Genomic DNA, 22,706 nt, shown 5'->3' with positions numbered 1-22,706 from the left:
CCAGGTGTAGGTGGTGCTAGGGAAGGAGAATTGGAATTGAAATTTTGATTGTGATCAGGTCACCTGTGAAAAATCTCACCACATTATCACATACCACTGATGAGTGGCATGAAAAAAAAATACATATATATCTCTAGTTGAATGGAAAACAGTGAACCAAATGAATCATTGTTGGGAACCTTTCTCTTGGTTTGGCATATATTTCATAAAGAGAAGAGAATGAAAGGGATAAAAATGCATGTAAGAAAATCTTTGTTGTGGCCAATATATTTTTGAAAACTGATTTTTTTTGGTCATCTGGGCAATAATAAGCATATATATTTAAATTCATTATAGTTTATAAAGTTCTTTTCCATCTGTCTTCTAATTTGTGGGGATTTACTTCCATAAACAGGACTTCCCTGGTGGCTCAGTCGGTAAAGCATCTTGCTTACAATGCGGGAGATGTGGGTTCGATCCTTGGGTAAGGAAGATCCTCTGGAGAAGGAAATGCCAACCCACTCCAGTACTCTTGCCTGGAAAATCCCATGGACAGAGGAGCATGGTGGGCTACAGTCCATGGGGTCGCAAAAAGTCGGACATGACTGAGCGACTTAACTCACTTCCATAAACACTTTTGTTGGATGTCTGGTTTCACATTGTATAGTGCCTTAAATTTAATTAAAATTCACGGCTATTTTCTTAATCTGTGTTTTTCAGTTTCTCAACAGTAAGAGTACATTGTATCTTTTAGGAATATTTAGATGACATGAAACAAAATAGTAAGATTAAAATATTTATTACCTAACTCAGGACCTGCCACATGGTACTAATGCCACAGGTCCATTAATGTTATTTCCCTCTCTATTCCTAGCCTGCTTCTTCATCTATAAAAACAATAAATTCTACCTTACAGTTTACCATGAACAAATCCTTCAACAAATATTTGAGATAGTTATGCCAGAATCTGATTGAATTTTGACTTCTGCCAGCTTCTGAAGGATTCCGAATTCTCTAAAAAAAAAGAGATAAGGTGTTATGCCAGGCAAACGAATGCTTGTTTTTATTTTTTAAATAGGGAGCTTGCTTGACACTTCGGTGCAGCGCCTGGGGGATTCGGTCAGCATTTGATTATGGGAGAGTCAGTACAATATAATATAGATACATCAGATTATGCTCTATCCATACCACACCTTCCACAAGGTGAGTCAGACTCTGGCTCAAACCAGAGTCTAGAGGCTGGCTCGAGGCATTTATGAATGTGCAGGGAGTTTCCCATCAACCCCTTTGGCTTGCCAGGTCTCCTAACAACACCTCCCACAGTCCTCCAGGGTTCTCTGGTCACGTGATAGGGGTGGTTCAGTCGACAAGAGGAAAGCGGATGCGCAGTCCAGGTGGCGGGGGCTGCCACTCTTCTCTTCCACCTCCCCAACTCCCGGTCTTGCGTGATCTCGCGTGAGGTGGGGAGTATCTTCTCGCGAGAGCTAGGTCGGGATCCCTCCAGGTCCGCCTCCGTGGTGAGGAGGGGGAGGAGGAGAAGGAGGCGGAGGCGGAGGGAGGAGGAGGAGGCCCCGTCGCGGCCTCCGCCGCCGCCAACGGGGCTGTCCCTGTAGCTCCCGATGGAGTTTGAGGTCGTGAAGCCGCCGCCGAGCTCTGCCCCGGCGAGACGAGGCGCCTCCGTCGCCGAGCCGCGCGGTCGCGGGGCCCCCGGGAGCGGCCCTTAGCGACCCCACCCGGGCCCCCTCAGGTAGGGCGGGGGCGGGCACGATGCGGCTCGGGCCCCAGCCCGGGTCCTCGGTCCCCGGCGGTCGGGCGGGAGACTGGTCTCAACCCGTGGCCTCTGTGTTGTTGTCTCCGATGCTCCGAGGGTTGGTAACTGAGGGCCGCACCTGACACCCGGATGGGGCCCGGAGTCCCGGGCCGGAGGAGGCCCCTCTCCCCGGTAGGGCTTTTCAGTACCTAGCGCCTGGCGCAAATGGCCACCTCCCGTCGACAGCGGCCGGGGGGACGCTTCAGCCCCTAAGGAACCCATCCAAGCGAAGGGCAGGCTTCCTTCTCCCTTCTCTACACCAGTTAGTAAGAGTGGGGTTGGAGGTGGTCCTCGAAACCAAGTCCTCTCCTAGCTTTTCGGCTCTCTGCCCTGGGGCTTCCCGAGATGCAGGGATGGTGGAAGCGACTGAGTGTTAAATAGGGACCCCGGCCAAACAATGCCCTGGGAGGGCTTAACCTCCTGGGAGGGAGAGGGCCCGACCTGAGTGGTTGCAGAGTGGTGGTGACGGAGCAATGGCATGAAACAGCCAGGGAATTCTGCTATGGTTTTCTTCTTTCCCTGTTTCATTTTTCCTTCTTGGGGAAGCCTCTTAAGGAGACTCTTCCACCATCTTAGAAGAATGGTAGAAAGCATCTTTGTTTCTCTGAAGCAGCTCTACTTTTCTCTGTTCTTAGCTTTCAGGAAGGGAGAAGATGGGGGTAGGTAGCTGTCATTTCCATCCTTGGAATCACAGAACAGTTTAAGATACCGGCAGACAGAACCTTGACATCAAAATAGTCTCAAATAATCACTGACATAAAGTAGATCTCATTTCATGATTCCTACCCTCCTTTTTTTTTTTTTTTTTTAAATAACCACCTAGGTTCCCTTTTAATTCCTACTCTCCCCTTAGCTAGGCCCCTTCTTTTTAATTCCTATTCTCCTCCCACTAGCTGTGATTAGAATGACTTTGTATCCCACCTAAAGTGTTTAAGTAATCTTTTTTCCATTTTTGTATTTGTCAAACTTTTAAGTTCCGGTAGGAACTTTTGAGTAACCTGAGAAAGTTAATGTTGCTACACTAAATTGATACACTCAAAAGCAGAGAAAGAAATATTTTAGTTAGCTTTTGTGCAGCCTGTTTATAGTTAAGCATACAAATTTAGTTGTGGGTTCTTGAAACAGTAAGACAAGTTCATGGATTTTTAAAAATCTGTCTAAAGAGCTACACCACTGTTCTAGCATAACATCCTTTTCTTATGTTGTTTACTTCCACATTCAGTTCTTGAAGAAGTCGATGCCATTACATCCTGTCAAAGACCATCTTCAGTATTGCCATTTTTGTTGATTTGGAAATTGACGTTTTCCAAGTTTTTAGAGTTTGGAAAATAGGTGGAAGGATAAAATATTAAACATATATTTTAGACATGTTTATAAAAAAGCAGATGTTATAATTCAAATGTGCACCTATTTGAGAACTTAATTGCAGTCATGTTCATTAGTGGATTCTTTGAGTTATTCTTGATCTGCTTTACTATTGGGTTAACCTGCCATGTAAGACTTATGTCCTTTGTTCATATGTTTAATTATTTCACTTTGTGCTTTTGTAATTTGCTGTGTATTCCAGTTTGAGAAAGTGAAAAAAAAAAATTCTTTTGGGAGGGAAAGCATTTTTGTTTCCATGGAATTTTATATACGGGAGTACAACTTTCACATTGTATGCAATATCAAAGAAGGCTAAATAAACTTACAATCAGATCTCATTATAATAAGTACTTGTTTATAGTTTTGTTTGAAATAGATTGAAGTTTCATTTTCTGTTGATGGGAAAATGGAAGCATGTAGTAAAATAAAGCTAGCTGAAAATTTAAAATAATGTTGTAAACCTAGCCTCATAAATGTTAAGTAACATCTTTATGATCCTCAAGTTTTTTAGTTTTATGAAAACCTTCCTAAGTGTAGCTATTGCTTTAACCTCACATTTTTGATAAAAGTTAGTTTTGATTATTACTTTGTAAGTACTCTAGAGTCGCACTGTCCAGTACTAGCTAATAGCTACATGTGGCACTTGAGCACTTGAAATGTGGCTGGTGGGAATTGAGATGTGCCATAAATGTAAAATACATGTTAGGTTTTGAGACTTAGTCCAAAAAATAAAAAGAATTTATAATTTCTTACATTGATTACATGTTGAAATGATATTTTGGATAAATTGGGTTAAATAAATTATCATTAAAATTAATTTCAGGTGTTTTTCCCTGCCTTATTGTGACTACTAGATATTTTAAGTTACTTGTGACTCACATTATTTTTCTACTGGACAGTACTGTTCTAGAGTATTCCTACTCTTCCAAGAAATAAATCATCTGAATAGAAGTAGACACATGAAAGCCAAAAATTTCCTGGTAGATTATCTTCTTATAATCAGAATAACCAAAAGGCTAAAGACTTTGATGATGTGACGAGTAAAGTTATACAGTGGTCATTGTTTAATAGGCATAAGGGAGTAAGTTCTGTCTCAAGAAAGTATTTTTCAAGTTGTCATGACTAAAGTAGTAAAACTTTATTGGTTATATTAATTAAAATAGAAAATTATCCCTTTACTGTTCTAATAGAAGGCATTGAAAATGAAATGTCATACTTATTAAAAAACTGAGTTCAATAACATAGTGGATTTTAGAAGTAAAACTTGGGTCATGTCTTTTCTAACATACACTAAAGCACATATAATAAGAGTCTTTAAAATGGTAATTCAGTTCCTTTTTTTCAGTTCTTTTCGTATGTTTGAATGCTGAGTTTTAGAACTTAGAGATTATTTTCATTGGTTTTGTTAGTTTTATAGAGTAAGATCTAAATTGTACCTATGATGCTTTAAATATAATTTTTTAAGTCCAGAACTACTGTTTTTAAGGTTTCTGACTTGAGAAGTGCTGTTACAGTCCATTAAAGTAGCTTAAATTTCTCACATGGGTGAACTAAAATGAAAACAATGAATGTGTTAATTAACAGACCTGAGCCCTAGTGTTTACATCTTCATAAAGAGAATTGTAAAATGCTTTATTTTTTTATTATACAGTAGTGAATGAGGCATAAACCTTAACCTGGTATTTTAAAATCGAGTTTCGTAGTCCTGGACTACTTGTATAACATCATGGTAGACTAGTAACAGAAAATGAATGTATTTAGCTGATAAGCAGTTCGCTTTTAATAAAACAATGTCTAATTTGCATCATACAAGAAATGTCTATTATTCTTCCTTTTTTATGAGTTTATATTCATAGCAAGGAACTTATAGCCTGAAAACTTAAGTAAAAATTCGTTTAAGGTCTCTCTCAGTGTTTCTCACTCCTAGGCTTTATCTTGTTATTCTCCTTCAGTTTTAGTAACTGAAATTAATACAAATAGTTTAATTTGAATTTAACTTATTTTTATTAAGTAGTCCCTTTATATATCTAGAGGTATGGGCTTTTAAAGCTATTTTATCTCTTAGACGATAAAGCGTCTGTCTACAATGTGGGAGACCTGGGTTCGATCCCTGGGTCGGGAACATCCCCTGGAGAAGGAAATGGCAATCCACTCCAGTACTATTGCTTGGAAAATCCCATGGACAAAGGAGCCTGGTAGGCTACAGTCCATGGGGTCGCAAAGAGTTGGACACGACTGAGCGACTTCACTTATCTCAATTTGAGGTGTTTGGGGAGTATCTTTAGGATGGATACTTACTTCATTATTAAATATAAATGTTATTAGCAATTTAAATTTCCATAGATTCAAATAAATTGCTATGTATATCTTAGCTTGTCATGGTTCATTTAGATACTTTTAAAAAATAAATTGTAAAAACAGGCTCTTTATCATTTTTGATAATTATAAAAATATTTTCTAGGTAGATATTTACTAAGTGCTTTTGAAAGGAATGAAAAGCCAATTTTGTCATCACTAAACATTTTAGTGTTTTAGACAAAATTTTGTCTATTGTAATCAAGGCATCTAGAATATATTTACAGTGGTACTGAGGAAAAACATTTTAAAAGGTCAAATCATTTCTTACAAGGAAAGTTCAGTTTTAATTTTTCTGTCAGAAAGTTAGAATCTGACACATAACAGAAGAGAATTTGGCATATTTTTTTCTTTTTCTTTCAAAGATATTAATTTGATTTTTACTAGAAATTAAATTTTTCAGTATTAATTATATGAAAACATCTGGTGTTCTTAAACCTAGTAACACATATGGGATATTATAAAACTATAAAGTGTATTCTGGAATAATTTGAAACACTTGAAAACTAGTAGGTGAAAATGGCATTGTTAATTCAGTTCAAACTTAATGGCTTTTCACCCCCCCCCCATTAATTTTAATGTAAAGCATTTCAGGATAATCTTGGAAAACTAAATAAGGAAAGAGTATTTGCTGCTAGTTTCCTATTACCCAGTGGCCCATGATACCCTAACCCACAGAATTAACATTTCCAAACAGGTGGTCATTATGAAAAAAATAGATGCAGTGACTTGCTTTGATAAACATTTTATCAGTTCAAGTCATTAGCTAGATTAGGACTCTCAGTACTAGATTTAACATAAAATTCATCCTTCCTTACAGGGCTTTTCCTTGTACAATTCCACAGTCCAGAACACTGAACGTTAAAAATGTTGAGAATGAAAAAAAAAAAAATGTTGAGAATGGTTTCAAGGTGTGATGTGTTCACCTGCTTAGTCCTCTTCTCTAAAGTTGAAAGCAAACTGTTTTTAAGGTTGACGACATTGATAGATGTGGAAATGTGAGGGTGTAATGTGTAAAATAAATATAACTTGCAAGATTTGGCTAGTTTGAAAATAAAGTTATTATATACTTTACATTGGAGCTGTTTGAGGAAAAGTTTGTGTAGGGGGCTTTTTACTTGGCAACTTCGGTCTTTCATTTTTACCAAGATACATCTTAAAACCTTAGTTTTTGTGAACATAAAAGGCACAATAAAGATTAATAGAATACTTCATTTGGGCGTGGGGCTATTTGAGAATCAGTTATATACTTTTCTAAATCTTACTACATTTTTAAACATAATTTTTGTGGTACTCATATATTTGTGTTGATAAACATTCTTATGGAATAAAAGTATTGGCTGTTTAATTGCCCTAAATACCTAGATTTCTTGTTCACCAGAGAGCCTCTGTCAGACTTATATAAGTTTTGAATTGGAAGATGAAGAAAACTTGTGAATGTAGTGTTCAAGTTAGATATCTAAAGATTTTAAATTAGATGTTTTGATACTGAATATTTTAGTTTATTAAAAATTATAGAACATTTTAATCTTAGGAATAAGAAAAGAATCACTGTCATTTTTTCCCCCATGTACCTTTTAATCATATGCATATATAAAGGTAGAAATTTATGTAGTTGACCCTTGAATAATGTTGGGATTAATCCACATATAAATTATATTTGTCCATCCTATCTGTGGTTCCTCTGCATCTGTGGATTTAGTCAACGATGTACTATGTAGTACTGAGTATTTACCGTTGAAAAATATCCATGTGTAAGTAGACCTGGGTAGTTCAAGCCTATGTTGTTCAAGGGTCAACTGTATTTTGCTGTTTTTCTACTTAGAATTATTAGATAAGAATTTATTTTATTCTTCTACATCTTGCTCCTTAGACCTGATGGTTTTTGGTTTTGTGTGTGTGTGTGTGTGTATCACTGAATGGTATGTTTTGTCAGAAATATAGGGAACTACTTTCAATTCACCAGGCTTCCCTAATAGACAGTAAAGCGTTCGCCTGCAGTGCGGGAGACCTGGGTTCGATCCCTGGGTTGAGAAGATTTCGTGGAGAAGGAAATGGCAACCCACTCCAGTATTCTTGCCTGAAAAATTCTATGGACGACGGAGCCTGGTAGGGTACAGTCCATGGGGTTGCAAAGAGTTGGACATGACTGAGCCATTTCACTTCACTTCACATTCAATTCAAGATTTGTCACTTCTTCTTTTCTTTTTTTTTTTTTAACTTTGGTACTATTATTTTAAGGTTGGCATTACTCATTGGTGGACAAACAACTTTGTCATTACAGTTTTCTTTCATACTTTTTTAGTGCTTTAGCCTCATAGTGAAGTCCTTACCAGAGAGTTCCTCTTTTGTGAAGCTGCCGACTTGAATCCTCAACTGATTTGGTCATTCAGGTGGCAAAGCTGTTCCTGCACTCCTGACTCCTTGTGATTGTGTTTGGATCAATACTTCCAGAGTTCACTAACTCTTGGATCATAATACATTTGGTGGTAGGAGATATCCAAAGGAAACACTTAAAAAAATTAATTCTAAAAATGAAATAGTAAAAATTCTAAAAAATTCTAAAATTTTAAAATTTCATTTTTACAAAATGAAATTCTAAAAATGAAACTGTATTAATAGAAAGCTAATCTGCTTGTTTGATGTTGTCATTAAGAAAAATACATGGAAGCTTTGATGAACAACTGATATAAATATGTTTAGTTGAAAGGAACACTGTTAGGATATTGTTTCTAGCCACAAAGTTTTCAGAAATTTAATTAATCCAGCAAATAGATGTAAAGAAAAGATGTTAAAAGTGTATCGAATTGTTCAGAAGTGTTTTTTTACATTTTGAAGCTGTGATGGTTGACTTAAGCAGTTAACCCTTGAAAGGTGAATGATGAATATGTGGTTAATTCTTACTTTTGTCCATTTCCAGCTTACAAAACACTACACAGCAAAATAATGATCTGCTAGACTGCTAACCCGAGCATCCAGCTTCCACAATGCCTGTGCAGGCAGCTCAGTGGACAGAATTTCTGTCCTGTCCAATCTGCTATAATGAATTTGATGAGAACGTGCACAAACCCATCAGTTTAGGTTGTTCACACACTGTTTGCAAGACCTGCTTGAATAAACTTCACCGAAAAGCTTGTCCTTTTGACCAGACTGCCATCAACACAGACATTGATGTGCTTCCTGTCAACTTCGCACTTCTCCAGTTAGTTGGAGCCCAGGTAACCTTTCAGGATTTTACTTATTTGATATAAGTAATAATTATAGAACTTTGTTCATTATGGGATACAGAATATGTTTAGGGATATTCAAGGCATAAAAAATACTCCGCATACCTGATTTGTATTATTCCATAAGTGATTTTCTTTAGATAATGTCATAAATCTTTATGCAAAACTAGAAATTCCATTTAGTTATATATGTCTTTGTATTCACTACTGTGGTCAACACTTAATGTTTTTAAGTGATTTTGGTGGATAAGAAACATTTTTGTATAAGCATGTATAAATATTTAGTCATTAGGTGATATGAAAAGAAATATAATCAAAGCTTTAGCTGGAGATAACCATCTAGATAGAACCCTTAAGTGGAGGTTTTTTGATTTTCCTTAAAACTTCGCTTGACTTTTAGGATGATGTTATAATAAGAAAATACATCTATATAGGTATATATACATATATAAGATGGATATATAAAAAACTAATTTTTAGAGTATCAGTAACAAATTCTGCAGTTTCTGCTTATGTGCATATGCTATAAAAATAACATTTCTTATTTATCATTTTACTGAATCAGCAAGACCCTAGATTTATAATAATTTCTATTTAATAAGGGCTTACTTCGTTTTAGGTATGCTGGTAAACAGTCCACATCTATTATTATCTTGTCATAGCTCTTCAGGTAGTTATTATTCCCATTTTACAGGTGAGGAGGAAGATGAAATTCTGTACATCATGTACTACATATTTTAATACTACAATTTTAGTACTACATTTGAAAGCAAGAAAGTAAGGATTTTTCTGATTAATCACTTCTTAGAAAATTCTGTGAATTAAAATACTCCATTCTTTTAGTGTCTTGATAGTTGAGGTTTTTCTTTTAAAGCAATTTCTTTTCACTGTTTATAATCCAGTTAGACTCTGTGAAATCAAGACGAATCTATATTCAACAATGTGTCATAATTTAATTAGCAATTTTTTTCTCAAGGGTGCATAAAGTAATGGTGCCTCTTGCAGGCAGTGGTATCTTAGATCCAATTAAAATACTGTAGATTATATGTAATAAGACTAAGCTATCATTTATTTAGCATCTGCTATAGATCAGGTGGAGCTTCCTTGGTAAAGAATCCACCTGCAATTCAGGAGACCCGATTCAATTCCTGGGTTGGGAAGTTCTCCTGGAGAAGGGATAGGCTACCCACTCCAGCATTCTTGGGCTTCCTTGGTGGCTCAGATGGTATCCGCCTGCAGTGTGGGCGACCTGGATTCGATCCCTAGGTTGTGAAGATCCCCTGGAGGAGGGCATGGCAACCCACTCCAGTATTCCTGCCTAGAGGATCCCCATGGACAGAAGGGCCTGGTGGGCTACAGTGCTGGGGGTTGCAAAGAGTTGGACACGAGTGAACGACTAAGCACATGGCATATAGGTCAGACATTGTGTTTTTCTTTTACTTAAAAATGTTCTCTCAGTTGGTCCTTAAATTATCTTGCAGGTCTTTACGTGACTTCCATTACCTTTTCAGCCTCAGCTCCTGTACTATCCTCAGTCTTTCTGCTTAAGCTACTCTGGCCTACTAACCAGATACACCAAACATATTGTTAGATACACCAAACATATTCCCAACTGAGGGCTTTTGCACTGAGTGCTGTTTTGACTAAGATACTCATTTCTTTATTCAGATGTCAAGATTCACAAGGAAGCCTATCGTGACCACCCTTGTTCAAATTGCAGTCCCCCTCCAATACTCTAAAATCCTCCTGATCTTTGCTGTATAACTTTTACTGATCATCTTCTATCATGCTATTTAATTGTTTTTATTTATCAGCCATGTGTTCTCTTTACTAAAATGTAAGCTATGGCAAGAAGTGTTTTGCCTGTTTTGCTCACTGATAGATGCCTAGTGCCTAAAACTGCTTGCCACATGGTAAGCACTCCATGAATATAAATACTTGTTGGATTGAACTGAGTTTTCAAATGGCACACTTAGATAGGGATTTTCATCTTCATATTGCAGGTAGAGAAACCATGACTTGGAACAGTTAAATAATTTATTAAAGATTACTTGTAGAAAAAAAAAAAAAAAAAGATTACTTGTAGAAATTAAAGAGCTGACCAACAGTTTACCCAAGCTTTGACCTTTCACTGAGAACAAGGTGGGGCAGATCATAAAAAATATAGTAAGTTATATGGGAAGAAGGTGTTAAGGGGGGAACATTCTCCCTTTTTTCCTACTTTTTATTTTGAAATGCCTTTTTTTTTTTAATTGCAAGAAGCAGTACACAGAGAACCTGTATGACTTTCTATAGCCTCTTCTAATGTTAGCACTTTTCTGAGTTATAGCATTGTTATCCCCAAGGAATAACATGGATACAGTACAATTAGTTACCACCTTTTTTTCCCTCTCAGTAATTCACCCAATTCATACTGTTAAGTATGATATCTTTGGTTTTAGAAAGCAGTTTGGCTAGGTACTTGGCTTTAATTTTACTTAAACTTGTTTGATGTGTCTGTATTAGAAGTTTATGCTCACCAAGATTATCATGAAATGTAAAGTTAACAATTGCATGAATTAGAGGAATGTATTTCTTCAGTTTTTTTTGTTTTGTTTTGTTTTGTTTTTAGGTACCAGATCATCAGTCAGTAAAGTTAAGTAATTTAGGTGAGAACAAACACTATGAGGTTGCAAAGAAATGTGTTGAAGATTTGGCGCTCTACTTAAAACCACTAAGTGGAGGTAAAGGTAAGTATTTTTATGTGTGAGTAGGCCTTGGTAATACATTAACTTTGAAATACTTGATGTTGATACTCTGTTAAATGATTTTTCGTTTTGAAAAATGAGATTGCTTGGAGAGAACATGGACATCTTGTTGACTGAGAACGTTATATATTTTTTGGAGATAGTATTGCTATTAATTTAAGAATTCATCAGATATGTTGAGATTTATACATTGTTTATGTTTAACTAATGGTGCTATAGCAGAATATGAGCTTTAATGAATCCTACTAAGACAATTTCATGTATTTATTCAGTCGTTTATGAAATTTTAGGAGCACTTACAGTGGCTAGGGTCTTCCTGTACCCCACAGTCCATTGATTAGATGGGCAAAGAAGTTCAGTAAATGCTGTGACAGAAATGGAATTCTGTTTTATCACTGCATCTTCAGTAACTAGCAGGTCATAGATGTAATACAAAGATGAGTGAATGAATTAATGAAATATTTATTTTGCATGTGCTCTATGTTTTGCACTGTTGGATATTTTGGACCTAGTGACTTCCTTGAGAAGTATATCCTATCTACCTCATTCATTCATGGAGCAGATACTTAAAGAGCATGTACTCAGTACCAGGCACTTACTAAAAACATGTAGTTAAAATGTCTGCCTTTATAGCACTTACGTTTTGGAAAAAGTATAATAAACAAGTATAGTAAAAACATTGTATAGTATATTATAAATGATATTTGCTGTCGAAAGAAAACAGTGCAGTTAAATGGATCAGAAATGTCATAGTGAGGGGAAAAAGGTGGGTTGCAATTTTAAACAAGGTGATTAGTGTAGACCTTGTTAAGATGGTAGCTTCTGAACTTGAGATGAAAGAGATGAAGCAGTTAACCATGTAGGCTCCTGGGAAAAGACTGTTCCAGGCAGAGGAAATAGCAAAGTCCCCAAGACATGTGTATTGTCTTCAAAGAACAACAGCAGGAAAGTGTGCCTGGAGCAGAGTGTGTGAGGGTATGGGGTAGATGAAAGCATTATCGGGTAGAAGAAAAGAAATGGGGAGACCAGATGATGTACAGACTTGCAGCCCTTTTTAAAGACTTGAACTTTTACTCTGAGTGAAATTGGGGAATTACTCTAGGGTTTTGAGCAGAGAAGTGACATGATCGGACTAACGGTGAAAGGGTCACCCTAGCTGCTCTGTTGAGAATTCAGTGCAGAAGGGCAGGGTGGGGACCAGGGTATTGGTTAATGGGCTAACTAGACAGGGTTAGTAGCAGTGGAGGTAGTGCAAAGTAGATAGTCTGGATGATTTTTGAGGTAGAGTCAAAAGGATTTCCTAAATTATTGGATGAGGGGCATGAGACGAAGATCTGAGTCAAGTGTGATTCTTGAGTTTTGGGGCCTGAGCACCTGGAAAGAGAAGTTACCATCAACTTAGACAAGGGTGCAGGTCAGTCAGGTTTAGGTAAGAAGATCAGGAGTTCAGTCTTGGTTATGTTGAATTTGGTTATATCAAATCTTCACTCGGATGCTATTGGGTAACTGGTAAATGTATGTTAAGGACAGGGATCAGTTCAGTTCAGTTCAGTCGCTCAGTCGTGTCCAACTCTTTTCAACCCCGTGAATCGCAGCACGCCAGGCCTCTCTGTCCACCACGAACTCTCGGAGTTCACTCAGACTCGCGTCCATCGAGTCAGTGATGCCATCCAGCCATCTCATCCTCCGTCGTCCCCTTCTCCTCCTGCCCCCAATCCCTCCCAGCATCAGGGTCTTTTCCAATGAGTCAACTCTTCGCATGAGGTGGCCAAAGTTTTGGAGTTTCAGCTTTAGCATCATTCCTTCCAAAGAAATCCCAGGGCTAATCTCCTTCAGGATGGACTGGTTGGATCTCCTTGCAGTCCAAGGGACCCTCAAGAGTCTTCTCAAACACCACAGTTCAAAAGCATCAATTCTTCAGCGCTCAGCTTTCTTCACAGTCCAGCTCTCACATCCATACATGACCACTGGAAAAACCATAGCCTTGACTAGACGGATCTTAGTCGGCAAAGTAATGTCTCTGCTTTTGAAGATGCTATCTAGATTGGTCATAACTTTCCTTCCAAGGAGTAAGCGTCTTTTAATTTCATGGCTGCAGTCACCATCTGCAGTGATTTTGGAGCCCCCCAAAAGAAAGTCTGACACTGTCTCCACTGTTTCCCCATCTATTTCTCATGAAGTGATGGGACTGGATGCCATGATCTTCGTTTTCTGAATGTTGAGCTTTAAGCCAACTTTTTCACTCTCCTCTTTCACTTTCATCAAGAGGCTTTTTAGTTCCTCTTCACTTTCTGCCATAAGGGTGGTATCATCTGCATATCTGAGGTTATTGATATTTCTCCCGGCAATCTTGATTCCAACTGTGCTTCCTCCAGCCCAGCATTTCTCATGATGTACTCTACATATAAGTTAAATAAGCAGGGTGACAATATACAGCCTTGACATACTCCTTTTTCCTATTTGGAACCAGTCTGTTGTTCCATGTCCAGTTCTAACTGTTGCTTCCTGACCTGCATACAGATTTCTCAAGAGGCAGGTCAGGTGGTCTGGTATTCCCATCTCTTTCAGAATGTTCCACAGTTTCTTGTGATCCACACAGTCAAAGGCTTTGGCATAGTCAATAAAGCAGAAATAGATGTTTTTCTGGAACCCTCTTGCTTTTTCCATGATCCAGCGAATGTTGGCAATTTGATCTCTGGTTCCTCTGCCTTTTCTAAAACCAGCTTGAACATCAGGAAGTTCATGGTTCACATATTGCTGAATCCTGGCTTGGAGAATGTTGAGCATTACTTTACTAGCATGCGAGATGAGTGCAACTGTGTGGTAGTTTGAGCATTCTTTGGCATTGGCTTTCTTTGGGATCGGAATGAAAACTGACCTTTTCCAGTCCTTTGGCCACTGCTGAGTTTTCCAAATTTGCTGGCATATTGAGTGCAGCACTTTCACAGCATCATCTTTCAGGATTTGAAAGAGCTCAACTGGAATTCATCACCTCCACTAGCTTTGTTCGTAGTGATGCTTTCTAAGGCCCACTTGACTTCACATTCCAGGATGTCTGGCTCTAGATGAGTGATCACACCATCGTGATTATCTGGGTCGTGAAGATCTTTTCTCTACAATTCTTCCGTGTATTCTTGCCACCTCTTCTTAATATCTTCTGCTTCTGTTAGGTCCATACCATTTCTGTCCTTTATTGAGCCCATCTTTGCATGAAACGTTCCCTTGGTATCTCTAATTTTCTTGAAGAGATTTCTGCTACTGCTGAGTCACTTCAGTCATGTCCGACTCTGTGTGACCCCATAGATGGCAGTCCACCAGACTCCCCTGCCCCTGGGATTCTCCAGGCAAGAACACTGGAGTGGGTTGCCATTTCCTTCTCCAATGCATGAAAGTGAAAAGTGAAAGTGAAGTCGCACAGTCGTGTCCGACTCTTAGCAACCGCATGGACTGCAGCCCACCAGGCTCCTCCGTCCGTGGGATTTTCCAGGCAAGAGTACTGGAGTGGGGTGCCATTGCCTTCGAAGAGATCTCTAGTCTTTCTCATTCTGTTCTTTTCCTCTATTTCTTTGCACTGATCGCTGAAGAAGGCTTTCTTATCTCTTCTTGCTATTCTTTGGAGCTCTGCATTCAGATGCTTATATCTTTCCTTTTCTTCTTTGCTTTTCGCTTCTCTTCTTTTCACGGCTATTTCTTCTTTGCTTTTCGCTTCTCTTCTTTTCACAGCTTTTTGTAAGGCCTCCCTAGACAGCCGTTTTGCTTTTTTGCATTTCTTTTCCGTGGGGATGGTCTTGATCCCTGTCTCCTGTACAGTGTCACGATCACGAACCTCAGTCCATAGTTCATCAGGCACTCTATCTATCAGATGTAGGCCCTTAAATCTGTTTCTCACTTCCACTGTATAATCATAAGGGATTTGATTGAGGTCATACCTGAATGGTCTAGTGGTTTTCCCTACTTTCTTCAATTTAAGTCTGAATTTGGTAATAAGGAGTTCATGATCTGAGCCACACAGTCAGCTCGTGGTCTTGTTTTTGTTGACTATATAGAGCTTTTCCATCTTGGCTGCAAAGAATATAATCAATCTGATTTCGGTGTTGACCATCTGGGTATGTCAATGTGTAAAGTCTTCTCTTGTGTTGTTGGAAGAGGGTTTTTGCTAGGACTAGGTATAGAAGCTGTTATTTTGGGGAGTTATTAGCATAAATAGTATTTAAAGCAATAAGACTGAATGAGATCACATAAGTGGTGAGTATAGAAAAAAAGAACTGGGTTCTAAGCCATTTAACATTAAGAAGTCAAGAAAAAAGGTTGAGCTCAGCAAAGAAGACTGGAAAAGATGAAGGAAGGAAAAAATTAAGAGAAAGTGGTGTTCTAGAAGCCAAATAAGAATGTTTTTAAAGGAGTTAGGAGTGATCTGTGTTGAGTGCTATTGAAAGGTCAAATAAGGTAAGGATTGAGAATTGACCACTGATGTAGCGTAGTGGTGTTAAGTCTTGTCATGAGGAGCAGTTTTGGTCAAGTGATGGTGTAACAAACATGATTGGAGTAGGTTTTAAAGATTGTAAAGCAAGGATTTGGAGATCGTGAATATAGGCAACACTAGAGGATTTGCTACAAAATGGAGGAAAGACATGGTGCAGAGGGGTAGTGATAAAGGGATGAATACCAAGATTTATTTTTCAGATGTATAAAATAACAGTATCTGTTCTTACTGTATGTTGATGCAAATGATCAAGTAGAAAGAGGACAATTGATGTAGGAGAGAGGGAAGAATTGCTGGAGCAGTATCTTTTAGTTGAAAAGGGAATTGGATTTAAGATATTGTCCTGGAGCTGTGTTCTAAATGTCTTGTATACAGTAAGACAAAACAAAACTATTGTTCATTGTTACTTTTAGATTTAACTTTTCATTTATTTATCTCCAAATTTATCTTCAATGGTTTTTGTAAAGATGAAGAATAGACTTAAAAAACCCAAATTGCTGTCTTTTGTGGGACACATATAACCCAGAGAACAGGATACCCAAATAAAATTTGAGGCAATTAAAATTTAGACTCCAGTTACCACAGAATAGTAATAAACAGGGACAGAACATTGATTGTCAAGAAAGGAAAGTACCTTATAAGGAACTCATTAGGAATTGTGGCTTAATAGTTGAATACTAGGTATTATTATTAAATAGATAATGAAATTGACTTTTTTATTTCAATTGAAAAAAACTGTAGTTTCCTTTTTCTTGAAGGTGTAGCTAGTTTGAACCAGAGTGCACTGAGCCGTCCAATGCAAAGGAAACTAGTGACACTTGTAAACTGTCAACTGGTGGAGGAAGAAGGTCGTGTAAGAGCCATACGAGCAGCCCGTTCACTTGGAGAAAGGACTGTAACGGAACTAATATTACAGCACCAGAACCCTCAGCAGTTGTCTGCCAACCTGTGGGCTGCTGTCAGGGCTCGAGGATGCCAGTTTCTAGGGCCAGGTAAGATAGATCCCTGTCTTATTGGCTATCAGGGCTAGTGGGTGCCAGTTTCTAGGAGCAGGTGAAAATGCTCTGATTTATACATACAAATTTTAACATAATGAAAGATAAACTTATTTTTTTAATTTTTATAGTAACCACCCTACCTTGGGGTGCTTGACGTGTTTGTTTTTGCTACACTGGGTCTTCATTGCAGCACACAGGCTTTCTCCAGCTGCAGCATATAGGCTTTTCTTGTGGTGCAGCATGGGCTTAAGTTGCCCCACATCATGTGGGATCTTAGTCCCTTGTCAGGGATCAAACCCATGTCCCCTGCACTGGAAAGTGGATTCTTAACCACTGGACTACCAGGGAAGTCCCAACTAGTTTTTATTAATCATAACGTATATGATGAACAGTGCTATAGTGTTTTTGAATAAATTTCTTGTTTAATTCTCAACAGTCTTTAAGTGACACAGACCCAACTTTACAAATTAGAACACTGAATTAGAGAAAGGCCTAATACTGCGCACGTAGTAAGTAAAGGAAAAATAAACTTTCTTTTTATGAAGAAAATTAAAAGTTCACGTTTGTCTTTAAAATTGGGAAACAGGAAAATTATTGGAAAAAATGAGAATCACCAGAGTATATTTCTTTTATAGTTACCATCAACTGCATTCTTTTTTTAAAAAATCTTTACCTATACCAAGGTTATGAAGTACTTTTCTGTGATATCTTATTGTTTTGCCTTTCTGATTCAGAACTGTATAGGCTAGGAAGAATTTATTTGTGTGAAGGAAACTTTTTAAGTGCCATTGGGACTACTGGATAGACATGTGGAAAAAGATAAAATTGGATGTATTTCTCTTTTTTTTTGCATGAATGTATTTCTTATATTCCTTAGCTATATAAATTTTAAATAGGTTAGAGATACTTATGATTAAAAAATAAATTATATAAGTAATAAAAACTTCAAACTCAACACTCACAAAACTAAGATCTTGGCATCCAGCTACATCACTTCATGATAGATGGATGGGGAAAAAATGGAAACAGTGACAGACTTTATTTTCTTGGGCTCCAAAATCACTGTGGATGGTGACTGCAGCTATGAAATTAAAAGATGCTTGTTCCTTGTAAGAAGAGCATTGACAAACTTAGACAGTGTATTGAAAAGCAGAGACATCACTTAGCCGACAAAGGTCCGTATAGTCAAAGCTCTGATTTTTCCAGTAGTCATGTATGGATGACTCTGAGAGTTGGACCATGGCTGTGTGCAAGAGTTGATGCCTTCAAACCATGGTGCTGAGAAAGACTCAACTGAGAGTCCCTTTGACAGCAGGGAGATTAAACTAGTTAATACTAAAGGAGATCAACCCTGAATTGGAAGGACTGATGCTGAAACTGAAACTTCAGTACTTTGGCCACCTGATGAGAAAAGCCAACTCAGTGGAAAAGACCTGAACTGGGAAAGATTGAGGGCAGGAGGAGAATGGGATGACAGAGGATGAGATGGTTGGATGGCATCACCGACTCAGTGGACAAGAGTTTGAACAAACTCTGGGAGATAGTGAAGGACAGGGAAGCCTGATATGCTACAGTCTGTGGGGTTAAAAAGAGTCAGGTGTAACTGAGTGACTCAACCACAATAAATGTGAACAGAAGAGTGAATTCTTTATAACACAGAAGTAGGAAATAGTCTTTTCTTTGGCTCTGAAACCAGAAGCAATTACAGAAAAGATCGATATTTGACTATATAATTTTAAAAATTATAATAAAGCCTCATAAGAAAAGTAAGATGAAAGATGATGCTGTGAAAATGCTGCACTCAATATGCCAGCAAATTTGGAAAACTCAGCAGTGGCCAAAGGACTGGAAAAGGTCAGTTTTCATTCCGATCCCAAAGAAAGCCAATGCCAAAGAATGCTCAAACTACCACACAGTTGCACTCATCTCGCATGCTAGTAAAGTAATGCTCAACATTCTCCAAGCCAGGATTCAGCAATATGTGAACCATGAACTTCCTGATGTTCAAGCTGGTTTTAGAAAAGGCAGAGGAACCAGAGATCAAATTGCCAACATTCGCTGGATCATGGAAAAAGCAAGAGGGTTCCAGAAAAACATCTATTTCTGCTTTATTGACTATGCCAAAGCCTTTGACTGTGTGGATCACAAGAAACTGTGGAACATTCTGAAAGAGATGGGAATACCAGACCACCTGACCTGCCTCTTGAGAAATCTGTATGTAGGTCAGGAAGCAACAGTTAGAACTGGACATGGAACAACAGACTGGTTCCAAATAGGAAAAAGGAGTATGTCAAGGCTGTATATTGTCACCCTGCTTATTTAACTTATATGTAGAGTACATCATGAGAAATGCTGGGCTGGAGGAAGCACAGTTGGAATCAAGATTGCCGGGAGAAATATCAATAACCTCAGATATGCAGATGATACCACCCTTATGGCAGAAAGTGAAGAGGAACTAAAAAGCCTCTTGATGAAAGTGAAAGAGGAGAGTGAAAAAGTTGGCTTAAAGCTCAACATTCAGAAAACGAAGATCATGGCATCCGGTCCCATCACTTCATGAGAAATAGATGGGGAAACAGTGGAGACAGTGTCAGACTTTCTTTTGGGGGGCTCCAAAATCACTGCAGATGGTGACTGCAGCCATGAAATTAAAAGACGCTTACTCCTTGGAAGGAAAGTTATGACCAATCTAGACAGCATCATCAAAAGCAGAGACGTTACTTTGCCGACTAAGATCCGTCTAGTCAAGGCTATGGTTTTTCCAGTGGTCATGTATGGATGTGAGAGTTGGACTGTGAAGAAGGCTGAGCGCCGAAGAATTGATGCTTTTGAACTGTGGTGTTTGAGAAGACTCTTGAGGGTCCCTTGGACTGCAAGGAGATCCAACCAGTCCATCCTAAACGAGACCAGTCCTGGGTGTTCATTGGAAGGACTGATGCTGAAGCTGAAACTGCAATACTTTGGTCACCTCATGTGAATAGTTGACTTATTGGAAAAGACCCTGATGCTGGGAGGGATTGGGGGCAGGAGGAGAAGGGGACAACAGAGGATGAGATGGCTGGATGGCATCACCAATTCGATGGCATCACCGACTCGATGGACGTGAGTTTGAGTGAACTCTGGGAGTTGGTGATGGACAGGGAGGCCTGGCGTGCTGCGATTCATGGGGTCGCAAAGAGTCGGAGACGACTGAGCGACTGAACTGAACTGAAGAAAAGTAAAAAAAATGAGAAACTTGTGGAAATATTTATATAATATCACGTACAAGAGGCATATATAACTAACATATAATTGTGTTGTAGTTAGTTGCTCAGTCATGTCTGACTCTGCAACCCCATGGACTGTAGCCCGTCAGGTTCCTCTGTCCATGAGGATTATTCTCCAGGCAAGAATATTGGAGTGGATTGCCATGTCCTCCTACAGAGGATCTTCCTAATCCAGGGATTGATCCCAGGTCTCCTGTATTGCAGGCAAATTCTTTACCGTCTGAGCCACCAGGAAAGCCCAATATATAATTAGGTACTTGTAAAAACTCAGAAGAAAAATACCAACCACCCAATTAAAAAATTGACAAAAAATGCAAACAGACAATTCAAGGGAAAAAGTAATGTAAATGGCCCTCAAACATGTAAAAAGATACTCAGTCTTTCTCATATTAAGAGAAATATACATTAAAATGACACTGAAATACCATTTCTCACCTGTCAGATTGGCCAGATTCAAAAGTCTGACAACTTTGTTGTCAAGCCTGTGGGAAAGCAGGTACTTTCATCCAGTAATAGTGGGAATGTAAAGTGGGACAAACTATAGAGAGAGGAATTTGTCAGTATGTTACAAAATCATCTGCGCATCTACTCTTTGGCACAGCAGTCCTTTTTCTAGCAATCTGTCCCATAAATACGGTGAAAAATATAGAATGTATAAAGTTAATAAAGCACTATTTATAACAGCAGACATCTGGAATGAACTTGAAAGTCTGAATAGGAGACTGGCTTAGTAAACTGCTATATATCTTTCCAATGGATTGCCCTGCAACTGTTGAAAGGAATGAGGAAAATGTGTATAGTCTGCTGCCTATGATAACGTAATATACATTACATTAGAAAATAAGCAAGGTGCAGAATAATGTGCTTATTGTAGGAAAGGAAACTTTTATCTTGGAAAAGAAGAGACAACCATTTTCAAATTATTTGTTTATATTTTTCCAAAGAATATTGGTAGGAAAAGTTACAACATAATAAACATGTAGTCAGGAAGAACAGAGGGAAACCAGACAGGACCAGAAGCTAGACCTCTCTCAGTGTATCTTGATTTGTACTTTGCACCTGTGTAAAGGTTTTATGTAATTTTAAAACGATTTTTAGTAAATATATGAGTTTTAGGGATTTAAATAAAATGAACAAAAAAAGGCCTAAAAACAAAAAGCTAAACGTTATTTTGGCAGCATATTCATCAGGAATGAATTAATTCAGGTGATTCTAGAACACAGTGTTTTGATTTTTATATTTCTGGTATGATATATACTCCTAGATTGTATTCACTAGTCATACTGATAATGTTATTTTGAAACGAATTAGGATGCAGCAAGTAGTTCTATTAATGCCATTGGAAACGAAGATTCTGACATTTAAAGAGAGATGTAAGTATGAAATCAAAGAATTTATTTAAAAAGCCTGCGTCCTTAAATTTTAATTGGCAAATAAGTACAGACTCATTTATTTTTCTTCTTCTAGAAAATAAGTATTTTGTAACTGTACACTGTAAAGGCTTGAAAGGATTGAATAGCCATAGCACCCTGATAGCATTTCATACTAAAAAGAAGTAGGGCTCTTTGAATAAATGTCTTATGCCAGTTCTAGGGTAGAAAAAGTACAAGATGAGCCTGGGAAGTCTTGTGCTAGAAAGTAAAAAAGCTGTCAAAGACCATCGGAATTTTGTCAAAAGGACACAGAATTTGAAAAGCTCCCACTGGATAAAAGTGGGAAAATTTGAACTTCCAAATGAATAATGACTAAAGTGAATTAAAAAACATAAAATGTGTAAAAATCCGTGATCTTGTAATGTTAGTACAGAAAAAATTAATTGGTTATTTTTGGCAGTTGCTACACCACCAGCATATTATGCTAAAAATTGGAAAAGGAATAGAAAAAAATCATGCTTATTCTGCCTTTTTAAGTTACTTTCGAGGACAGTTTCTCAGAATTTTGAGGGTAAGTTTCTCCTTTAGCAGAGTTCTAGCTAATAAATTTAGAAAAAAAAATGTTAAAGTTAGAAAAATCACATCAGGTGAATTAATGGGTCTAGGTAAGAATTACTCTTGGCTGTTAAAACCAGTAGATGAAAAGTTAGTAAATGCAAAAGGCCTGAACCCGCTGATGAGTCTTGATATTACTAAAAACCGTCTGAGCCACCAGGGAAGTCCTAGAAGTGAGACATCTAGGTCTTATATACCTATATGACACACAGAATAAGAAGTGTGCTTGCCCCCCCAAAAGGTAAAATCTTATTCCAAATCTAATCAAGTCTCTAGTTTACATGAAATAAGGAGGATAAAGGCATACCATAAAAAAAAAAAGTGCGAAATTGAGAATGTGGGATATTGTTTAGAAAAATGATTGTTTCTGCAATCAGTTATTTTGTTCTAAATGGGAGGGTGGGAGACTGGTGAGAAACTAGTATAGGTTTTTCTTATTAAGCGTGAAGACATACAGACCAAAAGCTACCTATGGACTTTGGCTGCTT

General features: G+C 37.9%; 1 protein-coding gene across 2 annotated transcripts in view; it reads left to right on the top strand.

Annotated features, from left to right (window-relative positions):
- The window catches only part of RC3H2 (ring finger and CCCH-type domains 2), a 52,020-nt gene continuing 30,777 nt past the window's right edge, over window positions 1,464-22,706 (top strand). For both annotated transcript variants that reach the window (XM_018055731.1, XM_018055730.1), the window contains exons 1-4: window positions 1,464-1,726; window positions 8,430-8,727; window positions 11,348-11,465; window positions 16,725-16,958. In XM_018055731.1, coding sequence (XP_017911220.1) covers window positions 8,497-8,727; window positions 11,348-11,465; window positions 16,725-16,958 — 583 coding nt within the window. In that variant the 5' untranslated portion in view covers window positions 1,464-1,726; window positions 8,430-8,496. The remainder of the gene's footprint in view (window positions 1,727-8,429; window positions 8,728-11,347; window positions 11,466-16,724; window positions 16,959-22,706) is intronic.

This window comes from Capra hircus, chromosome 11 (genome assembly GCF_001704415.2).
Source record: "Capra hircus breed San Clemente chromosome 11, ASM170441v1, whole genome shotgun sequence".
In the NCBI taxonomy this organism is placed as follows: Eukaryota; Metazoa; Chordata; class Mammalia; order Artiodactyla; family Bovidae; genus Capra; species Capra hircus.
The sequence above is the reverse complement of the archived record's forward strand: the minus strand, read 5'-3'. Positions and strand labels throughout refer to the sequence as shown.